This window comes from Sturnus vulgaris, chromosome 13, assembly GCF_052056855.1.
Source record: "Sturnus vulgaris isolate bStuVul1 chromosome 13, bStuVul1.hap1, whole genome shotgun sequence".
Classification (NCBI taxonomy): domain Eukaryota; kingdom Metazoa; phylum Chordata; class Aves; order Passeriformes; family Sturnidae; genus Sturnus; species Sturnus vulgaris.
Genome location: NC_142255.1, coordinates 20,603,068 through 20,630,696, shown reverse-complemented (window position 1 = coordinate 20,630,696; position 27,629 = coordinate 20,603,068). Strand labels below are relative to the sequence as shown.

Here is a 27,629-nt window from a genome sequence, read left to right as displayed (position 1 = left end):
CCTCCTATTTAGGTGCTGAAAGAGCATTAAGGTCTCCAGTTCCCACAAGTTCTAATCTGAGCAAGCATGGCTCCCAGTTCCTCCTCCAGCACAATGTGCTCCAGGCTTCCCACCCACTCCCAGTGCCCCACAGAGGGTTCACAATCCTGACACACACCCTCCATGCCCCAGGGAGCCCAGGGCACGACAGCAGAGCTTCAGGCACTCACGAGAGGTGAACAGATGGAAAGAGCCAAACCCCTCAGCTGGACAGTTGTACTGCAGCTGATGCAGCCTCGCATGCTGCCAGCCTTCCCTGCTGTGAGGACACATTGCTGCTTCACATCCACTCGCTGCTCCTCAGGACCCCAGCTCTGTTCCTGCAAAGATCCTTAAGCCAGAGCTTCTTTGGAGAAAACACAGAGACCCTGAGCATTGAAATGCTCTTGTATAAGCTCAGGCTGAGCTGAGGACACCTGCTGCTGGGTGACCAAAAGGGTCCTTGTAGCACTGAACTGCAGCTGCTCCCTCACTGTGACACTGCTGCCAGCTTTCCACAGCACAGACTAGCACATGCATGTCCTGCAACACAAAAGAATTCTTGCCTGCAGGGTCACTGGTACATAAACCTTAGAAAATTTCCTCCTAATGCTCTAAATTGATGCAAAGTGCTGACTTAGCATGAACTGGAATCTGTTGGAATGCAAATGAAATTTCATTTCATGTCATGCATCAGACCGGATGATGCTCCTAATTGCTCTTCCATGGTTTAAAAACAAACAACAAAAACCACCCAACAAATTCATTTACTTGTAGATAAAAACGGAACATCAGATTTTTAGGATTGTAGATCTTGAGCAACCTTGTGCTGTTAATCATTAAGCTAAGGATACCCCAGTGTTTCTGCTCTCCTGCTGCAGACAGGCACTTTGCCAGTGCCCTTAAGCCAGAAGAGAATTTACAAAGATGACTTTATGGACCACAGCAATTGTATACAGTGAGCTCCAGAAGACCACTGTACCCAAAGTAACCACACACAAACACACACACACATCCTAAAGAACACAATGGCCATTTGGATTTAAACGTAGCAACATTTGCTAGAAATTACCGTATGTGAGGGATATTCACTGTGCATTTAATTGTCATGTGCTCATCCAACGTGTCAGATGTTTAAAAATAGCCATTCTTGGTTTCCCTGTGGGAATCTCAGCACAAGGCTTTGTGCCACTGGCAGTGTACCACCTCTACTGCTCAAACAGACAGGAGTGATTTTACTCCATTTTGAAGGGCTCTTGTAAGCAAAGAAAGGTACTGAAACATCCCTAGGCTTCTCAAGCTGGAAGCACATACCCTATGGCAACCAATCCACAGCAATGCACAGCACCTGATGCTGCCCAGAAAAACATGCCACACTCCAAAGCACAGAGAAAGCAAGCTGCAGCCACCTATTTTCAAAACAGGAATTTCATTTTTTAAATTACAGTAGAGGCACCAATCTGGAAGATATGGCAGCAGGATAGAGCTATTGCAGGAGCTCTCTCATGCTCTCTGTTCCTGCATGCCTACACATGGGAGGTTACACCAGAACAGATATTCCATTTTCCAGAGGTAATGACAGCCAGACACCGACTGACAAGGTCAGGCAACTGGAGGTACACTCAGCTTCAGAAAACTCAGAAACAGCAGGTAGTGCCTGAACGAACCCTCTCCTAAGACAGCTGCTGAGACAAGCATGAAAGCCAAAGTTCAAGCTTCCAGAGTTCTGTATTATCTCTTAGAGAGAGAACACATTTCAAATCCTAAAGGGGCAAGAAATTGAATTCCAAAAAAATAAGCAGGAAAGGAATCAGGAAGATTCCTTGAAGAGCTTGACTTGTACAGGTAAAGAGGCATGGTTCTTTGTAGCAGGCCTCAGGTGAAAAAAAAAACCTCACAGAAACACAGATATCCTAATCACCAAGTGTTGTGCAAGCTGGTTTGGTACAACTGGTCTCTCCTGCTCAATCCTTCTGTACCTGCAAGACTCTACAGAGAACAATGGCTGGGCTGGAGGTCTATGTCACAGATCAGATCTATCAGTTCCTTCTCAAGGTTTTGTCCCAGCAGAGCGTCACAGGTGGGAGAGTAAGCAGCACAAGCTTCCCAGCAAGGTGCATGAAGCAAAATTCTGAAATTAAACCTGCCAGGATCACATCTCAGATTTTGTTGTGAAGGAAAAGTAGTACTGTACAAACGTGTAGAAAAGCAACAGTCTTCTCTATTGCCAAAACACATTCTTCAAAAACCTGGAACAGGCTGTAGTCCAAGGGCTGTAATATCTGCTTTCCAGAGCACAGGCCTTCTGGTAGCACATCCAAACTGTAAAACCAGTTTGCAGTACCATTTGATGTACTCGGTAATTCTCCAGGCAGATGCACCTCCTTGACTATGTGCCATTTCAGAAATTCCCATATTCATCCATATGGACTCACAGAATAACCACAGGTTTCTTCAAGCCTAAGCAGGGCAGTTTGTCACAGCTCACTGAATCTCGCAGTGGCACTAGGAAAGGCAGAAATAAGTGAAATAACACATTCAAAAATTACCATGGCCAAGGCTACTGTCCCTTTGTGAAAAAAATACACATCAGCATTCCTATTTAGATTTTTCCAGCTGGCTGGAAGCATAGCTGGCAGACTCCAGGGATACTTTCTAACCATTTAGAAGAAAATTCCTTTTCCTAAGTATTAGATTCCAAAGAAGCTGCTCATTCAAACGTGGCAAAGAAATGAGCAGGCCTTGCAGAAGTCTCTTGGCTGCAGGTTGTCCAGGTAACAGAATGATGAGTCAGAACTGCTGCAAGTCTGCAGCCATGCCACAATGCTGAGATAGTTTTAAAGAAAAAGAAAGTAGGCATGACTTGGGCATTATCACCTCCTCTCTTCAGGACACGGGTTTCACAGCCATCTCTGAATCTCATGACAGCAAAGACAGCTTTCCCAGTTTTAAAACAGATCTTGCTTTTGCAAAAATATTTCAAGAAGAATTTCAACTATTCAGACATAGTTTAGGTTAGGATGACATGGAATGGAACAATCAAGGACAGAGAATGTCAAGTGCTCTGAAATATTCTCTTCTGCTGGCTACCACAAGAAGAATGGCTGACCAGGGACTTCAGCTCGATCAGAGAGCTACCAAATATTCAGTATGTGACACATCCGTTCCATACAACAGATCTTCCTGAAGAAAAGGTAGAACCAGAACAGTCTCACACAAAGAACAGCTTTGCATACAAACTGATGTTTTGCAGAACGGAAAGTACACTAGTTCTCACCTAAAATCATCTCTTCCTACTAAGCTGAGAAATGGTGTAACAAATGAGAGCAACAGAGAAGCAGAGGCAAGCCTGCAGGTAGGCAGATGGCCCTGCTGCTCCCATACTGGAAAGGATGAAAAGCGCAGCATCTTCTGCTGCTAGCAGCTGAAGGAGAAGTTTGTACACAAAAGGTACCGACAAGACAGACTCTACAGTGGTCTCAACAGTAACACTCAGAGAAAACACAGAGACATAAAAGGAACTCAAGCCAGATGTGTGTGTGGAGACAGACTAATGCCCATGGAAATAGAGAGGTACAAGTGAGTAGGCTGGATACAGGTCAGGTACAGTACCTAATCCACTTTGCTTCATCTCAGAAGACTGCCTGGAATAAGTGCTGAAGAGGCGATAACCTCCTGATTTAGAAGAAGATTCAGACAGCACCTGCAAAGACACAGTGTAATTAATCAGCATCATGCTCCAAGTTACCCACTGCTATCAAAAGCCTTTATACATCATTTGAAGGTAAAGAAAAGTATATCTCTTCCTTAAAATCACCGTCTTCAAGAAGCACAAAGGTAGTCATATGCTAGGATTGTGACAATGAATGCTCAATTTTAATTTCAAGATTATGTTGGAGAGTGAATAGTGAAAACTTGAAAAGTATGATGGGATTCGTGTAGCGAGCACCTATTCTCCCAAGACTCTTGCTGAGATCCCTGGGACACAGACTTCCTTCTTTAGCAGCAAGAAATCATATCTCCTTTAACTTAGTACGTGCCTATCACAAAGAGCCTCTGTGTGCTGCACGCAGAGGTGACACTGTAACACACAGCAATGGAAGACAGCTAACAAACACCTCAAACCTTAACTCTGCTGTTTTCTGGTTCAGAAAACCAATGGCAAAAATGCCTGTGCAATCCCTCTGAAAGGAAGGAAAATTCCAGAGTACTCTGAAAGTAACAGTCACCTGCTGACCATAACAGTGGCCTTGTGACACAGAACAGCCTGGGAAGGAGAGAGGATAGAACAGTAAAATCTATTTTGTTACTTCCTATCAGTGAATGAGACAGTTCTAAGCCCTGACAGTTTAAACACCCTGGATGAATCCACCAGTGAGCAGGGACCCCTTACCAGCATGAAATCTTAGAAGGGATGGAGGAATGAGAAATGTGGAGCTGCCTTTGTCAAAGGCAAAGGCTGGAGCCTATCAGAAGGCAAAGATGTCACCACAGCTAGGTGGTGAGGTTGCATGTAATCTCATAATGGCTACACCCGTGTCTCTATAGAGCATGTAATCCAGACAATGCTTGTGGTTTTTTCAAGCATTTCCTTACTTGTTCTTCCTCATCAGTTCCTCTGGCCTGTGTTCCTGTTCTTCCTCAATGAGGAAGAGTTTCAGAGGTCTGCTTTCCACAACATCCCTCTTTACCTTCTGCAGATTCTTTCCCAGAATCAACTCAGACTCTGGCATATTAAATGAAATGCCAGGAAACCAAAACCAAGCAAAAGGCCTTTTCAAGAGCAAGGAAGGGCACCACGGTTACCTCCATGGATCCTGTCTTGCGGCTCCTGACCAGGGGTGACCTTCGCTGGATGCTGACGGGCTCCGAGGGCTGTGGGGACTTCTGCCGAGCTCTGTCTGGCTCATCGCTGCCCTTCTCACTCGACAGGTCCTCTAGGCTGCCCTGGTCTGCCTTCTTGTCCTCGTTCTGCCGTAAGGAAACCCTCCACTCAGCTTACAGCCATGCGGCCTTTGCCCACGCTGCCCCACACCAGCTCCAGGCTTGGACCTCCTGCTCTGCCAAGTTCAGGAGGCACCCCCAGTCCCAGCAGCCACCCTGACAAACCCAAATGGGACAAAGACACGACCTGCCAGCTGCCCATGGGCATTGCCAGCAAGGCAGCTTCTGCAGCAGGGCCAGACAGAGCAGGACAGTGCCCAGGTGTCCCTGGGGCTGGCAGCCCTGCCCAGGTGTCCACTCACCTCTGCTGAGGCTGGCCGGAAGCCAAAGCCCGTGGGGATGTTCCTGTCCTCCTCACAGCCTTTGACACCAGGGCTGAAATGCAGCTCCACATGGAAACGCTCCTCCGAAGAGGGGTCCTGTGAACTCACGTCACAGGGAATAGGTAAAGAACCACACCCAGTTAATCCTAACATCAGTCCAGGCCAAGGTCCCACCCCGCTGTGCTGGCCAGCACACATCCCAGGCCCATCCTTTGGAGGGAAAGCAGGAGCAACAAGCATGAACAGAATGGCTCCAGTTTTGTCCCATCCAAAAGGACAGCACACAGCTGAGGCATTCTGACTGCGGCTATTTTGGGACAACAGCTACAGAGGAGTACAACAGAATCAGGCTCTATTTATACACAAACACATATCCCTAAACCCCAGTCCCTTCTGACCCACTCCTGCTGGAAACCTAGCACATGCCAGGACAGGGGGAGACTGGGTCCCTCCTGGACCTTCAGTCAGGCTGTTCCAAGATTTAAGTAACTTTCTCTAATAATAATTTTTCATTAACATTTTTAAGGAAGCCAGAGCTTTTACAGTATCTGGTAGCAATGATATAAACCCATCTAAACCCATCTTGACTGACTGACACATCCACACCACTCATGAGAGTTCTAGTAACATGTTCTTTGACAAGCATCACTTCTAACAGAAGCTCACACCAGTTCTAACTCCATAAGGTGTGGGGTAAGGGGCTGCTCCCCTCACCACTACAACCTCCTGCAGCACAGACCCGAGTCACAAAGTCTGATCATCGGGACATGCAGTTTGGCTTGAGAATAGAAAATACTTTATGGAATTTCTGGATATTTTCTAGATATATTTCAAAAATACAAATCAAATACCATTCAGTTTATTTTTTCCTACTGTTCACTTGCAATTAATACTTAAAAGCAGCAAACAATTTTGCACTAAGAAATGCTTTACAATAGCCAGTATTAATTACATAAGTTTGGTATTACTGCTCAGGGTGACATTCTGGTCACATGTAACAAGCATTAACTGGGTCACTGCCTCCCACATAAACTAAAACCTAGCAGTTGTGTTAATGATCCATCTGTCTTTGTTCATAAGCAGCAAGAGCTCAAGTTACAGACTTCCAACTGCACTCCTCTCTGAGGACTGTACCTTGCAACGGAGCAGGAAGCATTGTATCCTACTGCTCTATCCCTCACCTTGTTGTTGTCCTCGTAGAGCATGATAACAATCTGGGTCATGTAGTTCAGCTCTGAGATAGCACTCAAATAGTCCATGGCTCTCTTCCACTGCTGGTCTTTGTTTTCCTGATACATACACATAAACAGTCGCATGGGATAAGCAACAGCAGACACCTTGCAGCATTCAGTGAAATGGGACTGAGAGAGTTCCTCTCTCCACAAGGTAACATTGTCAGGACAAAAGCACCTTGTTTCACTTGCATGGAGGAATGACCTTGCAATGTGGTGGGGTGCTTGCAGTGAGGAGCAGCTGCACAGAGAGGTGCTACAGCTGCCCAAGCCAGCCATGAGCAGATCTGAGCTGCAAGCTGCTGTGCCACGCTGACTGGAGACAAGCAGAGCCCACAGCAGCTTCCCAAACACAGCCATGCTCAAACTACACAAAGGAGCACAAGGGACGAACCTGTGCTAAATAAGGGACCAAGTAAAATGCTTTTACCTGATGCTGAATGAAAAGTCTGAGACACACTGAACCCTTGGGCTCTGCACCCTTCACTACCTCCCAACACTGCCAGGAACTGGGCACACCTGAAGTGGCACCCATGATGCTGTGGAGTGAATCACCACGTTGATGGACATGAACTGAATCCTCCACTACAAAGAACCAGATGCAGCCCAATATCCCCGTGCTGGCAACATGGCATCCTCGGGCACTTGAGTAAGGGAACGAGGGAGCATCTCACTATTTTATATTGAGTGATTTAAAGATACTTTTCTGATCACTGCCTGTAGATATGCTAAGCTGCCACAGACGCCAGAAATCATGCATACTAAGCAAGCCCAAACTCTCAAGGCATTTCAGACCACGCTTAAAAATGGGAAGGTAAATCAGAGAGCTTCTTGAGAAGAATAAAGCAGAGTTTTTCTCAGAGTCTGCATGCCAATTCACTCAGGAAGCAGGTGAAGAGAGAGCAAGCAAAGGGTGAGTTGGATGAATTAATCCCTAAAAGTGTGTCATCTGCCTCTCTGGTAGAGAGCACATCCTGTGAATTTGCAACCTTAAGTCACTTCCTCTGTAAGAAAACAGATTTTATTGACTTATAGAGGCAGAACCAACCTCTCAAAATAAAGAGTTGAAGGAAGTAGGAAAGAAGAAATTCACTCATCCCCACTGCCTCATACTGCTATTCTCCTAGACAGGTAAGTGGTCTGCTCACCTGAAACTAGCAGGACAGATCCTGGGGAAAACACGTCCCTGTGCAAGCAAGGGAGGCACTGAGGGAGAACAATCCTCCTACATGCCAGAGAGGCAGGAAGCTGCAGCATTGCAAGCACAGCAGAGATGGAGCTGGCCAGATGCCACCGATGCACAGCATTTGTGGGAGAGCTGGCTTAAGGGGCAACCTACAAACATACACTGTCCACCTAGGAAAAGGCTACTGGAAAAAAGTAGGGAGGCTTACTCTGTGAGCACTGCTGGGACACTTACATCCAGTAACCCCCCATAGCGGAAGATACTGAGCAGGGAGTGCACGTGGCTCTCACTGGTGAAGTACAACCGTGTTCGAACGTGGCGACCTGGTGACAGAACTCCTCTTGAGTACCTAAACCAAAATCAGCCCACAGTTACTGTCTGCCAGTGAACTGCCATCTATCACACATTGTAAGCGTTTCTGTACATTTAATGGAATGACACAATCCCACACTGGGAAATGTCAGAGGCAGAAGGACAGAACAAACAATGAGAACACTAGGCACAGGAGCAACAAATTTTGTGGATCCTAATGGAGACACATAGTAGGTGGCTCCTCACTCTACACTGGCCCTGTGCAGGGAAAGGGACAAGGCATCACCATCCAGCTACAATGGGTACAAGCCTTTGTGGCCCTGTGCTTCTAGTCAGCAGTCTCAATGTGCCTTCTCCATCTGCCTTCTAGTTCTGGGAGCACCAACATGCCTTCCTCCTTGGAGGGTCCTTCAGAGTATCTCAGTACCTCCTTCCACAACAGTACACTCTTCTGGCATGGGAACCGCCCACTGCTCCATAGCTGCCCTCCCCACTGCCAGCAGCATGCAGCACAAGCCTTACAATGGATGCAGTTTGTTGACAGACTCATCTTCATGAGTTCTCTGTAGGTCCAGCTGGATCTTTTTAATGAGGGGGAGACAAAAGCCAATAGCAATCTCCAGTTTCTCCTCCTTATTAATCCCATATTCCTGCAGGAACAAAACGACAGATACCCTGAGCCCTGGTTCTTTGCCACATCCTCACACAAAAGGCCACTTAACTTCAACAGCCCAGCCTGCAGTAGCACTGGTTAAGCAAGGACAGGAAGAGAAATGTCCCTCAGCACTCACTTTTTTTCCCCCATGTATTGCAGGGGGTAACAGAGGACTGAGACTCTTGGAAGAACCCCAGTTATGTCTGGACATGACTGTCAGTATCCTTCCAACAGCTGAGAGGTGCAAGCACCACGAGTGAATCTCAGATCTCATGACATGCAAACTTACACCCTGAGCTAGCATGAGCATTAAAGCAACAACTGCTATTGGCTAAGATAAAAACTGCAGTGCTACACTGGAAACAGACAGACTGCATCTCACCAGCAACACTGAAAAAGTTTAGACATTTCTGCTCTACAGGGGCAGCTGGACCTTGCTGGTAGAAGCTCATCCCATATAAATTAAACTTTGCCAGAAGCAACGCAACATTGCAAACGGAACAAGTCCTTGTTTGACAAGAGTAACAAACTTGTTGGAACTTTAACACAGAAACCTCCCTTCACTTCCACAACCATGCATGTGGAGGAGGATGGAATGTTGCTGTAGCACACACATGCAGCTTGGAGCTGTGCTGTGATGCACTACAGCGAACATGGAAAAGCTGCTACATCAGCTGCTCATTACTCTGACCCTGCCAGAATCTTCAACCAGAAGCCCAGCCCTGCCACATTTCAAGTCATAAATGGTTTTGGCCTTATACAAACACTAAGACAGATCTGAGAAACACCCTACTGTGACATGCTGCCCTGGGAGTTAATGTGCAAGAGAATCGAGACAAAACACAAAGGCAAAGGGTCAGAAATTGGTGCCACAGGCCTTGTCATACAAGCAATACCTGGGGTATGATCACATCTGCCAGGGCTTTGGAGAGCTTGAAGAGTTCAGTTGTGCCTTCCAGCTTCAGTGCACAGTTGTGCTGTACATCATACTTGATGCAGTCATATATGTCAGGGATCTTGCTGATGTCATAGCGCCCATTCTTCATGCGGAAATCTCGCTCCAGCTTACTCCAGCGTTGCAGCATCAGTTCCAAAGTCTCACTGTGGTACAGCTGCAGGTCTAAAAAAGCAGAGAACACCAAACCACATTCACATCCCAGATCCACAGAATCACAAAGCCCTGGTTACTGGCGCAGAGATTGCAAGTGACAGCTGTGACTGACTTCTCCCAGCATGAAAAGGCTCCAATTCTTCCATCACCCACAGGAATCCTAGTCTGGAAAAGCCACTGGATCTGTTGCAGGAGTGTTAACCTGCATCAACACGCTACTTCTGAAATGCCTGAGAAAAGTGAAACCATTTGTCTCGTCGATTAGGTCTGCCATAAATCTCATGGCAGGTCCCTAAGATGCCTTTGTAAAACTTCTGCACTTGCTACTAGGAAAGTTGAGATGAGAAAATCGTGACTGAAAAATTTGCTGTTTACAGTCTCCAGAAAAGGCCTGAAAGAACACAGGCATACCCCTCCAGGCTATACTGCTGCTGTTTACATTTACTCTAAACCAAGATGCACATATCATCGCCTTTACAATGCAGCTCTCTTTAACAGTAATTAAAAGTGGAGCCTTCCACATCAATAGCACATGCAGAATTACACTTTACAGTTTCTTTGCTACAGACACACATAAACACTAGTGGTGTTTGGGAGCTCTGAAGATGTAACAATAAATTAACCTCTTCCAGACTCTTTCCAGTTCTGTTGCTCACCTGCAGATTTTGGGTCTTCCAGACGTTTTCGTATCTGGGAGGTGAGATTCTCAATCAGGGTGAACACCTGGTTACAGACCTCAACTGGGTTCTGGATAAAGGTCATGGAGTTGAGTAGAGAAGCACTGCCTGTAGGTGCTAGCTGAAAGAAAATTCCAGCAGAGATTAGTTAGTCTTCACAAATTGGAAACACAAAATGTCTGCCTTTTGCAGCCGTACTGCTTTCTGACTTGGGACAAAAGCTGTGCTCCCAGCTGAGCACGATAAGCTGGCTTATTTCTAGGAGCAGCCAGGCAAGTCTTAAAATCCTCCTCAAGATCAAACTCAGAGGGAGAAAACAACTGCTCCCATCAGTTTGGACCTCCCTCCACTTTTGTCTCATTTTCCTTCTGTTCTTGAGCAGAAGGGCCTAATTTTAAGTAGTTCTTTGAGATGATAAATATGTTCCTTGAAGGATTTTGGTCCAGTAATCACACTTCAGAGCCTGAGAAAAACGGTATTTTAGGGACTTTCCGGAAAAGCAGCAATAGTGCTTTCACTGGTTGCTGTGCTGGAAGCAGCCCATGCTCTCTACTCTGCAGCTATCAGAACCTGACAGGACACACCACGATTTGTAACCCAAAGGTCTGCTGACTTGTGTGCAGAGCACGGATCTGGAATCCACTGAAGCACACTCCCTGCCCACAGCAGCTGGCATTGATCTGAGCAGCATGCAGGAGCTCTTTTAGCATACTCACAAGAACAAAATGAACTGGGAATTCTGAAGGGAGAGGAAGGCACCACGATCAGCCTTGAAGAGGACAGCAGGGGACACTGAGGACTGTCACTCAGAGAAGGGCAAGGGCCATTAACCTGCACACTTCCATACATATCCTGTCATTTTGACAAGAACTGATCTCAAACTAACCAAACCACTGTTCACATACCACACATTTAACACCAAACCACTGAAGCAATGCTATTCTCCTTCCAGATACAGAGAGCAATGAAGCCACACTGGTGCTTTACCTTTTCATAATCCTCTTCACAGAACTCAGCATCCTTCTGCATGATTTCATGCAGTCGCGCCTTCACTCTGTGCTGACAGCTGCTAAGGGAATCGCTGTCACTGTCCAGCAGACCATTCATGTTGGCACTTTTCACCATCTGCACCAGGATGGGGGTCAGTTCTCCTTCCAGGGCCAGCAGACCCTAAAGCCACACCACACAGGACAAGATTTCAGGTCTGTGCAACCCAAGCTACAAAAATTCTGGTAGTTTCATGGCCAGAAGTCAGGCAACTTAAGTGAAATCTCAACTATCCTTGAAGGGCAGTTTTACAGCAACATCCTCTCCAATCAGAGATGACTGTGGCATGCTTCTAGAGCTGTTCAAGCAAAGGACAGCTCTCCCTGCAACAGCCCCAGATTTGTCTGTTGAGCAGGCTCAACTTTCAAGCAACTCCGTTTGTTTGAAATCGTTAATATGGTGAAGGCTCCAAAGACCACCTAAGGCCACTGCAGGATTCCTCTTGGCTTCAGCTGCAAATGAACCTGTCTTCTCCCCAGTCTCCACCCCACACTGCACCAAAGACATTTCACTCCCCTTTTTAAATCCAGCAGGCAAGGAATAAGCCCTTTGGCTGGACAGCCACCCCAGAAACATTCATTCTATAGGCAACCAATACTCAGCAGCACATCTGGTGTGCTCTAACATCAAGCACCAGCAATAATCCATTCATAACTCCTTCTTGAGTCAGAGTCCTACCCTGGACAGGACATTAAAGGTGACAGGATATACCAAATGCTCAGTACTGCCCCATACACCTGCTATTAGCACAGTGTACCCCAGTCCATCCAACAGAGAGGGGGAAGATCCCAGGAAAACTCCCTCCTCATCACCAGAGGTTTTCCTTTAGAACCAGCATATTTTAATGAAGTAGAACAAACAGATGCCCAAAAGAGAAGAAAGACCTTGGCAAAAGCTGCTGCTGTCATCTGAACTCTCCCCTCGTCTGAGGCGTAGATCTTGAGATCGTGGCGGTACGTGCTGTGCAGCCTGAGCAAGCCACAGCCAGGGAAACCAGCATAATCACCTGCAAACAAGGACAGCTCAGAATTCATATTCTCACACCTGCACAATTGCCAGATGGACATTCAGCTTTAGACAAACAAATATTATTGTAGCAACAAAGTTATGTAGAGAATTAGTCACTTGCATAGGAAACATTTCTGCTGCTCCAAAATAAGACTGTTCTAGCTATACACAAGGACTAGAAATGTAACAAAGGCTTTGCTTAACTTGGGAAAGTTAATTTTGAGGAAAAAAGTGAGCATTCACTAATGCTGCCCAAATTCTGCAGCAAACTCTACTCAACAGCCTGTAGTAGTTCTGCTAGCCTGAATACCCTGGTGCAGAATGAAGATGCACCAAAAAAAAAATCACTTCCTTCTGCTTCTTTTATGAATGAGAGCAGGTCCTGCAGCCCTCAGAACTGCAAGGAGGGCAGTTCAGCAAGGAAGTTTCCAAAGTAGATTCTGTAGAGCTACAATTACCTCGTGGCACAAACTGCCAGTTTATTTCTCATGGCTGAGTCAATCACAGGAGTCAGATGAGTAATGGAGAAATGCATCTCATGCAGATCTCGAGTGTCACCTCCAAAGACAGTGCAGTGATCACTAGTTGCTGCTGCCTGGAATCCCAGGGCAGTTCTGCACAGTAGCCAGTCACACTGCATGACAAGACAGGAACAGCACTCCCAGCTCTGAGCTCACAACTCAGGGAAACACCCTGACAGACAAGGACAGGCACCAGCCAGAAGTATGTCCTGGGAAAGCTGCCAGGCACCAAATGTTACCCAGGAACATAGCACTCCCCTGCAAAACAAGATCTCTTCCTCTCCATGAATGACCACATGGAGCAGAAGTCTACAAAGCTGTTGTTCAGAATGACTCTCACCTAAGAACGGGGGTAACTTCCCTGTAGGAGGTTATCAGGTCGGTTAAGCATGACTTCTATTTGTGAATCCATGTTAACTACTCAGAGTCACCTGCCTATCCCTCATGCACCCAGGAATGATCTCCAGGATTAGCTGCTCCGTTACCAGTGCCCAGGGGCTCTGCTGAGGCTGACCTGGCTACAGTTCCCTGGGCCCTCCTTGGCAGTTTTGAAGCTAGGAGTGACACTTCCTCTCCTCCAGTCCTCAAGCACGTCCTCCAACATCCAGAGCCTTTCAAAGAGAACCCTTAGTGGCCCTGCAGGAACACCTGCCTGCTCCCTGGCACCGTGAGTGCAGCCCATCAGGGCCCTTGGGTTCATGTATGTCCAGCTTGCTTAAGTGTCCCCTGACCCAATTCTTTTCCACCAAACGTAACTCTTCTTTATTCTAGAAGGAAATCACCTTCAAGTCAATTTAAATTTGCTTAATTAATTTGAAATGTAATTAATTAAGTTGAATTAATTAAACATACAAGTCAAAGACAAGCATATCCAATACTGGGCTCACTGGATCAATCCAGTGTATTACTCCTGACTCAAAGGCAATCTCAGCACGTTTTTTTTTTTCTCCCTTTCAGCTCTTGTTGATTTGCATGCACATTAGATGCTTTTCAGCATCACGGCATTATGGTGAAGAAAATATGGAGAAGTTACCTCCCTATTCTCCTGTCTCAGGGCAGAATTATCTGTGTTCCAAGACAGATCTCCTCTGATCTCTACATTTGACCTAAATTCCTCGTTAACCATTCATGAATTTTGTATTTGCTGCATCAGAATGTACTTTATTAGAACCACTTGTCTTTTTTGAATCCTGGCATGTTATGTAAAGAAAGCTGCTGTGCTTCAAGACACACTGAAGTTTAACAGCACACCTCTCTGGTCAGCTTAGGGATCTTTGGGTGCAAAACCCACCTGAATTATTTACCTTTACCATGTCAACTCAAAAGAACAAAAAGTAATCCCAGAGGCTGTATACAGCCACAGATGGCTGAGCAACCCTGAGCTGGGCTGGGCAGGCTGGCAGCCATGGGGCAGGACCAAAGGCACCTGGACAAACTCACCTTGGCCTCCGGGATACATGCAGCGAAAGGCCCGCCCCAGCTCCTCAGCCTGGACTCTTCCTGCCGGGGTCAGCTCTCCACCCCACTTAAGCACCAGGAGAAGGGAGGGGGAGGACTCTCGGCGAGCTTCTAGGACACAAACAGGTATTCACCACATCAGATCTCATATCTGGGCTTGCACGGGGTCAGGACAGGAGGAAGAAGAGGTTGTCATCGGCCCCTTGCAGAGTGTTCTCAACACAAGCCTGACCCAAACTCTCCAGCAAACAAATCAGCAAGTAGGAAATGTAGAGTCACTACTTTTTGAAGGTATAGGCTGACATTCACAAAATTGGAAGTGTAAGCCCTGTAGAGGCAGCCAGGGTTACTGGCATCCCTCCAATCCTTCCTACGATGTGAGCAAAGATAAGATATGGGTCACCAAATCTGCTTGCATGTCAGAGGCCTATACAGGTAGAGTAGCTGCACTCACACCTGAACTCTGGGCTTAAAGATCAGGGTAGTTCCATCGGGTTTCTTTACCTTCATCTTCACTTGCAGCTTTTGGATGTCCGTGAGGCAGATAGGTCAACTGAACCTTACGGTTAATGCCAGAAAAATGTCCATACCTGTCACAAGGGATGGAGAAAAAAAACTGAAACAAATCAACTCCACCCAACCTTTGCCCAGAGGCTATCAGGCAGTACAAAGCAGAATTACAGCACAGATAAGAGACTTTCTGCTGCAACACCCATAGCCATGAAACATGATTTTTGTCATCTCCCTGTGACCCAGCACACACTCCAGAAACCAAACAGCTCTCCAAACAAAATCCAAAGATCCGTTCCCTTGCTCTTCTACCAGGAGCACTCTGCACTGTCATTCCTCACTAAGGCTTTAAAGTCTATCTACATCTTTAACAAGTGAATTAATGAGACCACAGTAAAAACCACTGTGACCGATGCTTTGAGAATAACCATGTCTCCGACGAGCAGAAAGAGCAGAGGAGGGAATCACTGCAGAAAGTCTTCCTCTGTGCTCCAGAGACATGGCCTGAACATAGATGCTGGCTGTGTGTCCCAAGAGGAACTCTGGTTTTATTTAGAAGTTGTGAATAGCAACCCTGTTTTTATTTAGAAGTTGTCAATACCACCATATTTATTTCGACTGTACAAAACAGAGGACACAAACATCTGCTCATGTTTTCCAAGCTCCTTTTTCCTAAACTTTTGGCACCAGGAGAACTTTATTTAATACAAGTTTTATTCCAGTTATATCAAAATGCTTCACATCCACATGGAACCTCAAGGACCCCAGTTCCTCTCCTGCAGCAAAGAAAGCTCAGCTTTATCTCAAGTTGTTTAGCCAAACACCAGACACACTTGGGACAAGGATCAGCAGGGTTTTGATGTCAAGGAGAAAAGGTGAGGAGCATGGTGCCTTTCACGTACAGTTACTAACAGGGGACAGGTGCCAATCTCTGGGCACCAGCTAGCCAGGACACCAGCAGCACAGCTTGTTTCTGTATCACATGCTCTGAGGCAAACCCACAGTGCCCTGAGATAGGAATGCTTACATCTCCAAGACACTTTTCAGCTGTTCCAGTTTGGATTTCCTCTCCTCGATTTCACAATCACTGTGGGTTCCCAGCTCCACCACAAGCTGCCGTGCAATGTCCAGCACTTCCTGTTGGAACGCAGAGAGCAATTCTGCCTCAGACTCACCAGTGCACTCCTGCAAGGCCTCCTGACAGCTTCACCCAGCATCACACAGACACTCCTCAGAGCCATGTCATTTCACAAGACACAGCTCAGGCAGGACAAACTTTCACACTGCAGTTTGCCTCATCCCCGTGCTGTGCTACAGCCCTGCTGAGAGCCAAGCAGGTACCTCCAATTGCCCCAGTCCCTAGTGTGGACCCATCTGCCACCAGAGGCAACCACAGCTGGTGGGCAGGCTGCATCAGATCATCTCCATCCTGCAGCGTGTGCATCAGGCAGCAGGAGTTTCGTTCTGCTCTCCTGCTGTCACCCAGCTGAGTGTGCCCAGGGTGCAGAATGAGACAAAGGAGCATCTGTGTGACAGACTGTTGCCCTTTTGGAGGTTTACATCAAGGCCAAAGAAATGCCTTGCAGCAGGATTTGTATTACCTGCATATCCCACACAGTAACGCCAGAATGTACTTCCTCACCTGTAGCTGCTCTGGTTTCTTCAGCTTCAACTTCCCTGTCTTGTAACCATCATATTTCTCAAATAATTCAAAGAACCTGAACAGACAACAAAGAATGCTGATCCATTTTCTGCTGCTTCAATAATACAAGGAGGGTCATCCCTACATGTGCATTCAGTCTCTGTTTTTCAGGGAGAACCAGCAGGCTGCTGGCTCTTCCCTGTGCTTCAGAAATTCTGAAAAAAGAAGTGTTTTGCAAAATACAACCAGCAAACAGATACTAGCTTCCCATTTAGTAGAGCACTTCCCTTTTCAGCACCTTCACTCTCCCAGTGCTCACACAGAAGGTGTCAGGATCCTTGTGGGGAAAGGGGGCTCTCTCAACTGCTCAGAAGCATTTGCTTGGAGGGGCCAGGAAAAAGTACTGCCTCCTGTGCACTCAGTCCCCTGCTCCTGCTTCTGGTTTAGAGGATAGGTCCTCGTCCCTTCCCAGCAACACAGCACCTTCTTCCCTTGGCTCTTACCGGGGATGTTTCACTTCCATCTTCATCTTCTGCTTTGGGGTGCGATCTCCATGACGGATGACTGCAATAACACAGCGAAGCTCCATCCTGGGGAAGCACAGGACAGACATGACAAATGTGCCCCTACACTCCAGAGCTGCCACTAGGAAGTAGCTTCCCATTGCTCTTTCATTTCCATTCTTCTGACAGCTGCTTTCCTCAGCAGGGGTAGAATTTCTCCCAGACTAAACCAGACACAAGTGCCACAGCTGCAGAGGGAATCAAAGCTCTGCAGACACCACCAAGTTGAGTGGTTTCACACCAGTGTCTAGGTATGCTGAGGATCACAAAGAAACCTGCCTTTGGTCTTTTAGCCTTATGTGCCAGAAAACTGGTAAGGCCAAAGGTATCAAATGAGGGGCTGCCAAGCATATGGGTAATATGAATATTTCAGGTAAGTGTTTCCACCTATTTCACTGGTAGCTTAATACGCACTTTCTCCATGTAACAGTCAGCTACCAGCTACAGCATCTGTCCTGATCTGTTTCCTGTCCTGAAAAAGAATTTGGACCCTCTGAAAGCCATGGGAGCAGTTTGTGTAATTTCTTCAGTTACTGCTCATCTGCATTCATCAAACCTACAGCTAAATCTCCAACCTGTCACAACTCCCATGTGCATAGCTAAGTCTTTCCACAGGCATTTCAGGGTTGCAAGCAGCACAGCAGCTGGAAGATGCCATGCTGCTAGTGATGTCAGGCCCTTGGAAAGGGTTTTTCAGACCTTGTCGCTCATGTAGCCATCACTGGCATCCTTTTGAGAAGATGGCAGGTACTCACATGGTGCCTGAAGTTGTGGGGACAATGGGGATGTCTTCTGCCTCTGTTGGGATGGACCAGGGAATATGAAACTGGGGAGCCAACTCCCTCATGATTATATTTCTGGAAGAAATCAAAATACAACACTCAGAAGAAAATCCATTCCCTTGGTTCTCCACCTCCTCCTTAGCAGTCCTGATGAAAGATGTGAAGAGAGCCACAGAATTTCCCCTCACTATGATAGATGTGCAGAGACGTCTATGACACTGTGGCTAATTAGTGATACCAGTCTCCCCCACATCATCAATACCACAATTGGGCTTAGCAGGCAATGAAAAGTCCTGGAAGACACATCTAGCTGTAGACAAAGACAGCTAATGCCAATGCAGGCAGGAGCTCCAGTGGTTGAAAATAACCCTTCCCTCCAAGAGCCAAGCCTTCACCTGCTGAACAAATGACTCACATGAACCACCTGCAGACTTCTCTGACATACTGACCAGGACTCCACGCTTCATTTTACTTTGCCGTGAATTACCTTTCTATCTTACCAAAACTTGGATTGTTCATACCCAAGGATTTTGGCACAGTCATCATAATACTTCATGGAGTTCTTCACAAAGCTGAAGCCATTCACGTCACAAACAAAAGAGTGGCCATTGGCCCGCAGGAGGTCGAACCCACACACGGTTTGCTGCAGGAGGAAGCAGAGGATCTGGGACTTAGACACACAGGAAGGAAGCAGTGGGGGGACAGCAGCTGTATACAGCAGGGCATAAACAGACCCAGCCAATGTTTATGCCAACTGGGCAGCAGTTCAGCCCTGCTGATGCTACAGCCATCCTCCACTCCATGCCCACCTCACAGGCCTAGAACAAGTGTGAAGACATGCCATTAGTCAGACCTTTACTCCCTCACTGCTGTACCAAAGGCCCTAACCACAAACCCCCAGATGAAGCCATCAGGGTCAACCCCCGACTTGCCAGAGCTCTAAAAGCCTGAAACAGAGCAGCTCCTGGATATCCTGCTCTTCCTTTCAAATCCAATCATTTTGAACCAGATTGACAAGCACGGACAAGAAGTGCTGCAGACAAGGACACCCATCACTAAACGGAAAAGGCTACAAGGTAAGAAAGAGACCGAATCTGCATCAGCCCAACTGCATGGGGTGCCAGTTGCAGTGGGATAGGAACAAGGAGTCCAGTGCTTCTTCTGCTGAACACTGCTGAACTGTCATGGTACCATACCTAGACTCATACTCATTACTCTGTCCACATGTAAAATAAAACATCAATTTGCACCAGAGCCATATTATTTTAAAAAGCCCAAAAACGAAAAAAAAAAACCAAAACCAGACAAACAAAAATCTCAAACAAACAAAAGAACCAAACACAAGCATCGAAATGCAAAAAGAAAAAGAAAACCAATAAAATAAGACCAAATTTTCCACATAAACAAAAGCAGGAAATAACCAAGACAGAATAAGCACAGGTTGGATGGAGAGCAGCATGTTCAGGATGCAGTATTAAATGCTCAGATGTATGTGGGACACCAGGCACCTGCCAGCCCAGATGGCATTTGCTGCAGGACCTCTTGCCTTCCCAGTCACCTCTGCCCAGCAAACTGCCACAGCCAGCAGGACCAACAAGTGGCATCAGGCAAGGAGGATTGCCATGCCTGAGACATGCCAGGATGACAAGTTTTAACACCAACCCAGACACACATCAGACATTTCTTTGCACAGCAAAGAAAATACAGACCTTAAAGGCTACACAGACTTTACGGGCCACGAGCTTCTCCATGGCAGTCAGCATGACTGGGTAACGAATCTCCTTCCCTTCACTGTCCCGTTCCACCTTCCCGTCCAAAGCAGGGGATTTGCGAGCCTCTGCATGGGCATAGTCCGGCCCAACAGTGTACACCTGCAAACACAGTGAGTTGCACCTGACACAGCCACCCGACTAACTGCAGCTTCCAGAAGATATTTCTGCTGCAGACACAGAAAAGGAGATGAGATGGTCTCACACATTCCTCCTGGTGTGATCTACAGAGCACCTGCTCCTCGCTTTGGGGCCGAAACTGCGCAGGCAGCACCTCAAAGCTTAAACGCACCTTCCAGAGCCTAAGTAGGACTAAGCAAAACTGCTGAACTTTCAGCTCCCCCGGGCCTCACAAAGGAAGGCATCATTCCAGGCTTTTCCTTACCTTTACATCAGTGCCATCTGTAGGCATGAACTCCTCATAAATGTAGGAGCCTGTCTTCCTCACGCTGCTCTCTGGGGAGTACACACTGCTCCGGCTGCCAATCTGAGAGCACAGAATAAACACCTCAGGGAAGAGCACAGGGATCCTTGTCTCAGATGGAAGCAGAAAAGCAGAAGTTTCATCCCATATGTAGAGAATTTAGCAGATTTCATCGATTAGCATCTCAGGCCCCCCAGCCATTATGGCACACTTCTTTATGGAGGACAAGAGACTAAAATGCAACAGGTATCTCATTTTCCAGGCTTTAAAGAGGACAAAAGTTACTATAGACCATCGATTTGTCTCCAATCACTTCAAGGATATGGAACCAAAAAAAAGTGAACAAAGACCTAAAAAGTAAGGATCCTAATTAATATGAAAATGAAAATAAATTATGACAGGTGATAATCCAATCAATTTAACTTCCTTCTAGGACCATGACTGATTTTATCAACATCGAAGATGATGTTGTTTTCATTTTTAGTAAGGCTTTGAGTACAACCTCAAGAGGCATACCTGTATCTAACTTACCTAAGGGAACAATCATTTTAGCATTATTAATGGCAGATGTGTAACTGACTGGAAAAAATATACATAACACCTATAACTGTTCACTGGCAAAGTGGAGGAAGTGAGTAAGGGCAGATTTCCTGTGGAATCTAGGAATGAATGCCGCTTTTATCACGTGTGCAAGCTACACTAAATAGGAAGGGCAAGAATGATGTTAAATTATAGGAACATAGGATTTTTGAAAAAATTCATGTTGATAAACCCAGGAGAAATCAGCATGCAATTCAGAAAGGGACACAGTGCTCCATGACTACAGGATAAGGGTTACCAAGAAGATAGGGAAGGTGAAGTCAGCACTACCATTAAAACACATCCTTCTGTGGTTCCCAGGTAGGTGGGGTAGAACTATAAGTTCTAAGAAGGTCTAGACATCCCCATCACAAACCCTTCCTTTCCCGTTCACCTGCCACAACACTCCTTCCTGAAGCCACATGGGTGTCAGATGTCAGCTCTGGAGACCCCTCCTCACCTTACGGAAGAGGCGCTGGCTGCCCCCACCTGCCGACGTCGGGTAGTAAATATACACATTGTGGTCCTCAGCACTGACTGGCTTCTCCACAAATGGCTTTGGGAAAACAGCTCCGTTTACCTCCACATGGTCCTCTCCTTCCACCAAGTTGCACTCTGAAGACAGAGCACAGCAGCAGCACATCAGGAAAGGTCAGACAGTCCTAGTGCAGAGCCAAAGCCCCTCCCAGGCCCATCAGCCGGTTTTGTTGTTGGGAAATTTGCCCACGAAAAACCCAAAAGACTTATGAGTCAAGCCTCTTTGAGGTGATGCAGGTGTCTGTCCTCTGCAGACTATCTTAAATAGCAGAGCCTGGGGAAATGGCTTTCAGCAGAGGTTGGACACCAACCTTCTGGTCTGTCAGGATCTCGATTGAGCACAGCATAGCGTGGAAGGTCTATTCCCTCTTCTTGAAGGATCCGATACACTTCACGCCTGTAGAGGACAGAAGCAGTGCCAAGAAGAGTTTAAAAGGTCCTCAGTACACATCAAGGGAAAGACTTCACTCCCACTGATGAAGAACACAGTCAGATGAACACAAAAAAAGCATCAAGACAGACTGCATATGCTCTCTGGATGAGTCCTACAGGCTATGGGGTTTGCCTCAGTCCTGCTCTGGACACAGATGCCCTGGAGTAAATCTCTACCTGGCCTAAACATGGATGCTCAATTATTAGCATATGCCCAAAGCACAGCAGCACATCCAGTACACATCACCTGCCCAGATCTGCCCTCTTGCAGAGTGCCCTGTCATGCCAAGCTACCCAGTGTCCAGGCCTGGCAGAAGCAGCAGGAGCCTTCTTTCATCCTGTGTTAAGGGGCATACGCCAGTTCTTTCACTAATTACACCCTGGCATGCCTGCCAGCACCCACATAACACTGCTCACCACCCTAAAGACAGGGCAGGAAGTTTAGGTTCCGTTAGGAGCCCTACTCACATAGCCAAAGCAGCCCGGCTGTAAGGGCTGAAGTGTGTGGCTGCTGGTAGCCTCCACCAACAGGTGACTGAGAAACCTCGCATGTCTGACCATCACACGTACCATAGATTCTGACCCTCATCTCACCACTTGGCTCTCCTGCTTATGGACTAGTCTTTTTTGCTTTAGTCATGGCAGCCTTGTTCTGTGAGAACTCTTCCACTCCCTACATCCCAGGCACTCCTTACAAGACATTTATACCAGAAAACAAAGCATGGTTTTACATGGTCTCAATGGTTTTACCCTCAAAGCCATTCCCCTCCATGTTTTGGAGAAATCCCAAAAAATCACTGCTAAGGTCCCCTTCCCCCTCATCTCACTCCTTTGTGACCAGAAAAATGAAGTTTCCACAGCATGCTGAGAAGAATCAGAGGAAGAGGGAAGGGGCTTTAGAGGCTCACAGACACCCACCTGTCCTGGATGTAATACTGCATATCAAGGTCGTTGATCAGAAATGGCTTGCACAGCTTGGCATAAGCAACTGCCTTATCCAGGGGGAATCCTGAAATACAGGGTGAGGGCAGAGAGGCAGGCTGAAAGGAAACTCCTGTGTTCACAGCTCAAGCAGGCTAATGACTGCTACAGATGTGTTACCTTTGGAGTGGAAGGATATCAGGCAGTCACAAGAGGGCCAGTTCTCCACCGGTTCATTCAGGATTACATCTTCCCCCATGATCACCACTGTGATGTACTCGAACTTGCACAGACGTTCCAGAATCTGTGTCATGGGCTTTGACTTGGACTTTTTGGTCATGGCACAGATTCCCACCACGATCTGCCGTTCTGGTGGCTGACAGAGGGGAAGACAGAGATCAATTTAGTAGCATTCAATGTAACACTGAATAGGGGCCAAAAGCAGTCAGGAGCTGGAGATCAATTTTTCTGCATCCTGTTCCTGTAGGTTATAGAAAAAATGAATGTTTTCTTTCTGCAGAGACACCTTTTCCTTTTTCACAGGTGCCAGAGTTTTCCTCAAAAATTTCCCTGGTGAAACAGAAAAGGTTTACAGGAGTGTCAGGTTAAGTCTCCAGAACAAAGAAACCCACTAGTTTTCCCCCATCAGACCTGCAAGCAAAAAGCTGGATTTCCTGAGGCAGTGGGCATGGCAGCATGACATAATGTGTCCTGTCATAAATGCCACTGCTGTGTCCCACGGCTGTGCCACACAGCCAGGTGCTGTGTCCCCTGCAGTCCCAACTACCTGCAACCCCAGCAGTAACCATGCAAAACCTGGCTGAGACCCAGGGATTCTGCACAGGTGCTCCAGCCCAGAATGCCAGGATCTCCTTACCGACTCCTCCTCTTCATCATCTTCAAAGAAATCCGTTTCGTCTGTCTTCATGTTTGATCCCAGAAATTCTGTCTCATCATCTCTGGAACCGACAACAAACCTGGGAGCAGAGTTCTCTCCCTCACTGGAGGTCGTCAGGGACGACATTGCAGCTTCGGTGGCCGACCATCCCGCTCTGGAATGACAGTGTGCAAAAGGGAGAGAGAGGTCAGGTGCAGGGCGACCCCAGGGCCAGCGGCATGATGGAAGCAAGCGATGGTGGGGAGGGCAGGGACTGATCTGGCATGAGGCAGTCCAGGGATAGTGCTGCCCAGCACAAAAAGAGGGAACAGGAAGACACTCAGGGTGGGAGGGGATCTGGAATTCTGGATCATTTTAGATAAGCAGCTCCATTTTTCAATTAACTGCCTTGCACTGGACAGTGTCACCACCAGCACTGAAATAACGTAACCCTTACAGTGATGCATGTCCAGCCACTGCCTAAATCATGGACAGGGGACACTCTTGCAGACTCATATGCTCAATGACATCAACTGGGACTCCAGAAGTCAGGATAAAGCTCAGGTCGGTGATAGTGATTTTCCAATTGTCAATTTTCATCCTTTCAGCTCAAGAAGACCTACAGTAACAGAGAGAACAGTTTGAGAGGTGCAGAAGTTTGCAGGGAGGAGGAAAAACAAGTGAAAACTCTATGGCAGGGAAAGAGGACACAGAGGAAGCATCAGCAACAGTGTGGGTTGCAGGTTAGGGTGTCTGGGTTTGCAAGCTGGCATAGAATCACAGAATACATCAAGTTGGAAGGGATCCATCAGGATTGAGTCCAGCTCCTGGCCCTGTACAGACATCCCAAGAACCCCACCATGCGCCTGAGAGCATTGTTTTTTGAACTCAGACAGGCTTAGTGCTGTGACTAGTGCAGAGTAGAGTGGAACAATCACCTGCTTTGACCAGCTGCTGAATATATGCTATGAGTTACAAACACAAGGAAAGAAGCATGTCCCCCGCTGTCACCTACAAGAGCTGCACTGCCTGCCCCAGAGGGGACAGAGTCTGAACACACCACTCAACTGACCTGTACGTGCCAAGGACACAGCTGCTCACCGTTGACCTAAGCTCCACCCACAGCGTCAAGAACGTATCTTTCACTGTGCTTTTCCTTAAAGAAGCGTTTTTAAAAAAGCGTTTTCCTAAAAAAGCATTCCTCCTGCGTAAGGATCCACTGGGGGAGCAAACATTGACCCAAAAGAAACCACACAGGAAACACAGTAAGCCTGGACTTTGTACATACCACACCAAGGATGGATCGCTTCCATCTTAGTCCCATGCAGCAAGCCCTGTGCTGCTCCCACAAAATCCTCAAACACAGCACACATCTGGCACTGAAATGTCTTGACCAGCAAGACTCAGAGCTGATACTCACCATCAGTGCTCGCTACTAGTGGGAGGAACAGTGCTGGCAGAGCAGTCTATAGAGGCCTTTACTGTGCACTCCACATGGCCCTGCTATCTCCAGAGGAGGACAAGAACAGGATTCCCAACATTCTCAGGAACCATTTTCATGCCTGTGTCCCACTGCCTCAGCACATCAGTGCAGAATGAGCCCTTAGCAAGTACACTATCAGCTTGATGACTGCTGATTTAATGAAGTGAAGCAAACCATGCAAAAGGAAGAGGAGGGTTATTTTCTCCAATCCCTTACTCTCCCCTCCCTCCTGGAAAAAAAAACAGATAAAGCAGCAGGAAAACCTTTGCCCTAAGAACTCAGAAAGCAACAAGTTCTCTATATTCCTCCTCCTATCCCAGAGAAAAAGCCTTTTACTTGCTCTATAGCTCTGTTTAAAGACCATGACACACCATACTCACACCAGGTAAAAACTCAGAGCCTCACTGAAGCCAACAGCCACTGATAGTACAGGCATGTCCATGGTGTTAATAAGGAAAGCTTCATTATTTCAGGTGTGGGGAGAGGGTTAACCAGAACCTTTTCCTAGCTTTTCTTAAAAGCAGATCCCTTACCTTAGACTTATACCAAGCAACTACAGACTCTTGATGAAACAGAAATTTTAGGTACAGGCATAACTAAGGCATCAAAAACTCAGACTATTGCTCTTAAATGGACACAGGCAAGTGGAGTTCTATTGTGGTATCTAAGGACAGCGACAGAAGTTTGCCCACTACACCTGAGCCAGCTCTAGTGCTGAACTGGCACAGAGCTCATATGGCAGGAGGGTGGCAATTACCACTACAGAACCCTTGCAGGTTCCTGCACAGCACACAGCCCACACTTTTCACACCAAGCTCAGTATGCTGATGGTTCTGTCCCCGTTGATGGCTGAGCTAACTGCTCGTGGAAGCCAATACACTTTGCCCAGTTCCCAGCTGCTGAGAGTGCTATGGGCCCCACCTCTCACTAATCACAGCAAGAAAATTCAGTGCTGAGTTAATGCTGCCGACTGTGCTGTCCAAGGGAGACAAGAGCACTAATGCACACAAAAGGCAAGGATGATTCTGGTTTTGAGACAGAATATTCAGGCTTGGTAGTCCCGTCACAGATACAGAAGGCAATATATGCCAGCCACTGCAGCTGAAGACTTTCCTGCTGCACTTCCAAGAAGGGCAGCTGTGATCTGCTGCACGGTCATACCAAAGGTTTCCATAATTATCCAACCAGCAATCTGAATCTGCTGACACACAACCCTAAATGGAGCCACAGACCTTGCCTCTGATGGCCTGGGACTGATTTAGCTCCCTAGACTGCCCTGTATTAGTGATAAGAAACGGTAATTGTTTTCCGGTTCCCCAGCAGATCATTCTGGTGCTGTTCAGATAAGGGTGCTTACAAAGTAAAGAGAGTCTTTGTTCCCTGCTTCTGAGGTACCAGACATTTAAGGTGTGAAGGTGTGATTAAGTCTTGTATTAAGTTTGTACTCAGCGTGGCATTAACCAACCAAAGAGTGGGTTTGCATGTCAGGGTTTTGCTTCATTTTGGTTTTTAAACAAAAGGTGCAGATGCAGGTGCAGTCTCTCTACTGCCAGGCTGACAGACAGGAATGTGGCTCATTGTATTGCCGGTGGCAGGAATTCAGGTTACCCTGGCATGCAGAAAGCCTGTAAGCATGATCCAACTTAGAGACCACAGCCTAGCCAAGCCAGGTCAAATACGTGCAGGATCATGACTTCTAAGTGTACACAGAGCTGGCATTTGAAAACACTAATGCTGGCAATGTCTTGTAGAACTACCTGAAACTATTGATGGCTCTACAACCAACCAACCAGTCCAAAAAACCCAACCCTGAAAACTTAGGCGCTGAGCAGCAAAGTACCTTTGCATGCATGACCAGCAACACACAGAGAGCTACTTCCACTGTGACAAGGGCTGTTTGCATTAAGGTTAATTCCATACTTTAAAACGGTGAAAGCTGTGCTCTCATCATAAGCACTTAATTACTTCAGAACAGAAACATCACCTCTTTTAGGATTAATAACTAAACCCATTTGGACATGGTGTATCAGAGAAATCCCTGGTAACACAGGCGTTCAAGGTGTTCACAGCCGGGAAGCTGAAGTTCAGTCTATTCAAGCAGGGCTTTCAGTGAGGCCGCACACACCGACAGCTGCCAACGCCAGCAGAAGCGAGCACTGAGGCAGGCTCTCGGTTTATCCCGCACACCGCGCACAGCGGCGAGACCCGTCCGTGTCTTACACTGTTCATAACGAAATATTTAATGACACTAGTGAGACCTGTAAAGCGTGAAACCTCAGCACAGGGAATTCCTCTGACACGGCGGCCGTGCCTGAGGGGTTATTGCAGGACGGCCGCTGCCGCTCCAGCCCGCAAACACCGCGGCGCCTTCACACCGGCCCGCCAGGCTCGGGAGAGACAGCGGGCCCGCAGAGCGGGGCTGAGGCACAGGCAGGGGCCAGGACCGGGCCGGGAGGGCGGCGCGACCGCAAGAAGCCCCGCGAAGGGCGAGAGCGGGCAGGCACCGGCACCGCGCCCGCACGGACAGGCTGAGAGCGGCGGCCCCGAGCGGCCTGGACGAGCCTCGCCCGCCGCGGCCCCCGAGTCGGGCGGAGCTCCCGCGCCTTGCGGGGCCGGAC

General features: G+C 47.3%; 1 protein-coding gene across 9 annotated transcripts in view; it reads right to left on the bottom strand.

The window, feature by feature from the left end:
* Positions 1-27,629, bottom strand: part of PPIP5K1 (diphosphoinositol pentakisphosphate kinase 1) — a 44,147-nt gene that overhangs the window by 15,244 nt on the left and 1,274 nt on the right. For 5 of the 9 annotated variants that reach the window (XM_088172794.1, XM_014887824.2, XM_088172793.1 and 2 more), the window contains exons 2-26: positions 23,986-24,147; positions 23,529-23,703; positions 22,832-23,027; positions 22,649-22,739; positions 21,610-21,695; positions 21,222-21,376; positions 20,144-20,245; positions 19,699-19,860; positions 18,511-18,632; positions 17,963-18,064; positions 17,148-17,234; positions 16,645-16,720; positions 16,030-16,139; positions 14,997-15,082; positions 14,475-14,603; positions 12,390-12,511; positions 11,446-11,628; positions 10,438-10,579; positions 9,567-9,790; positions 8,538-8,665; positions 7,938-8,052; positions 6,467-6,574; positions 5,265-5,381; positions 4,825-4,989; positions 3,631-3,721 (exon numbers count right to left, since the gene is read on the bottom strand). In XM_088172794.1, the coding sequence (XP_088028920.1) occupies positions 3,631-3,721; positions 4,825-4,989; positions 5,265-5,381; positions 6,467-6,574; positions 7,938-8,052; positions 8,538-8,665; positions 9,567-9,790; positions 10,438-10,579; positions 11,446-11,628; positions 12,390-12,511; positions 14,475-14,603; positions 14,997-15,082; positions 16,030-16,139; positions 16,645-16,720; positions 17,148-17,234; positions 17,963-18,064; positions 18,511-18,632; positions 19,699-19,860; positions 20,144-20,245; positions 21,222-21,376; positions 21,610-21,695; positions 22,649-22,739; positions 22,832-23,027; positions 23,529-23,675 (3,046 nt within the window). In that variant the 5' untranslated portion in view covers positions 23,676-23,703; positions 23,986-24,147. Of the gene's footprint in view, positions 1-3,630; positions 3,722-4,824; positions 4,990-5,264; positions 5,382-6,466; positions 6,575-7,937; positions 8,053-8,537; positions 8,666-9,566; positions 9,791-10,437; positions 10,580-11,445; positions 11,629-12,389; positions 12,512-14,474; positions 14,604-14,996; positions 15,083-16,029; positions 16,140-16,644; positions 16,721-17,147; positions 17,235-17,962; positions 18,065-18,510; positions 18,633-19,698; positions 19,861-20,143; positions 20,246-21,221; positions 21,377-21,609; positions 21,696-22,648; positions 22,740-22,831; positions 23,028-23,528; positions 23,704-23,985; positions 26,971-27,629 lie in introns of those variants that run through there. The other 4 variants (XM_088172796.1, XM_088172795.1, XM_014887821.2 and 1 more) reach the window with 4 other exon arrangements.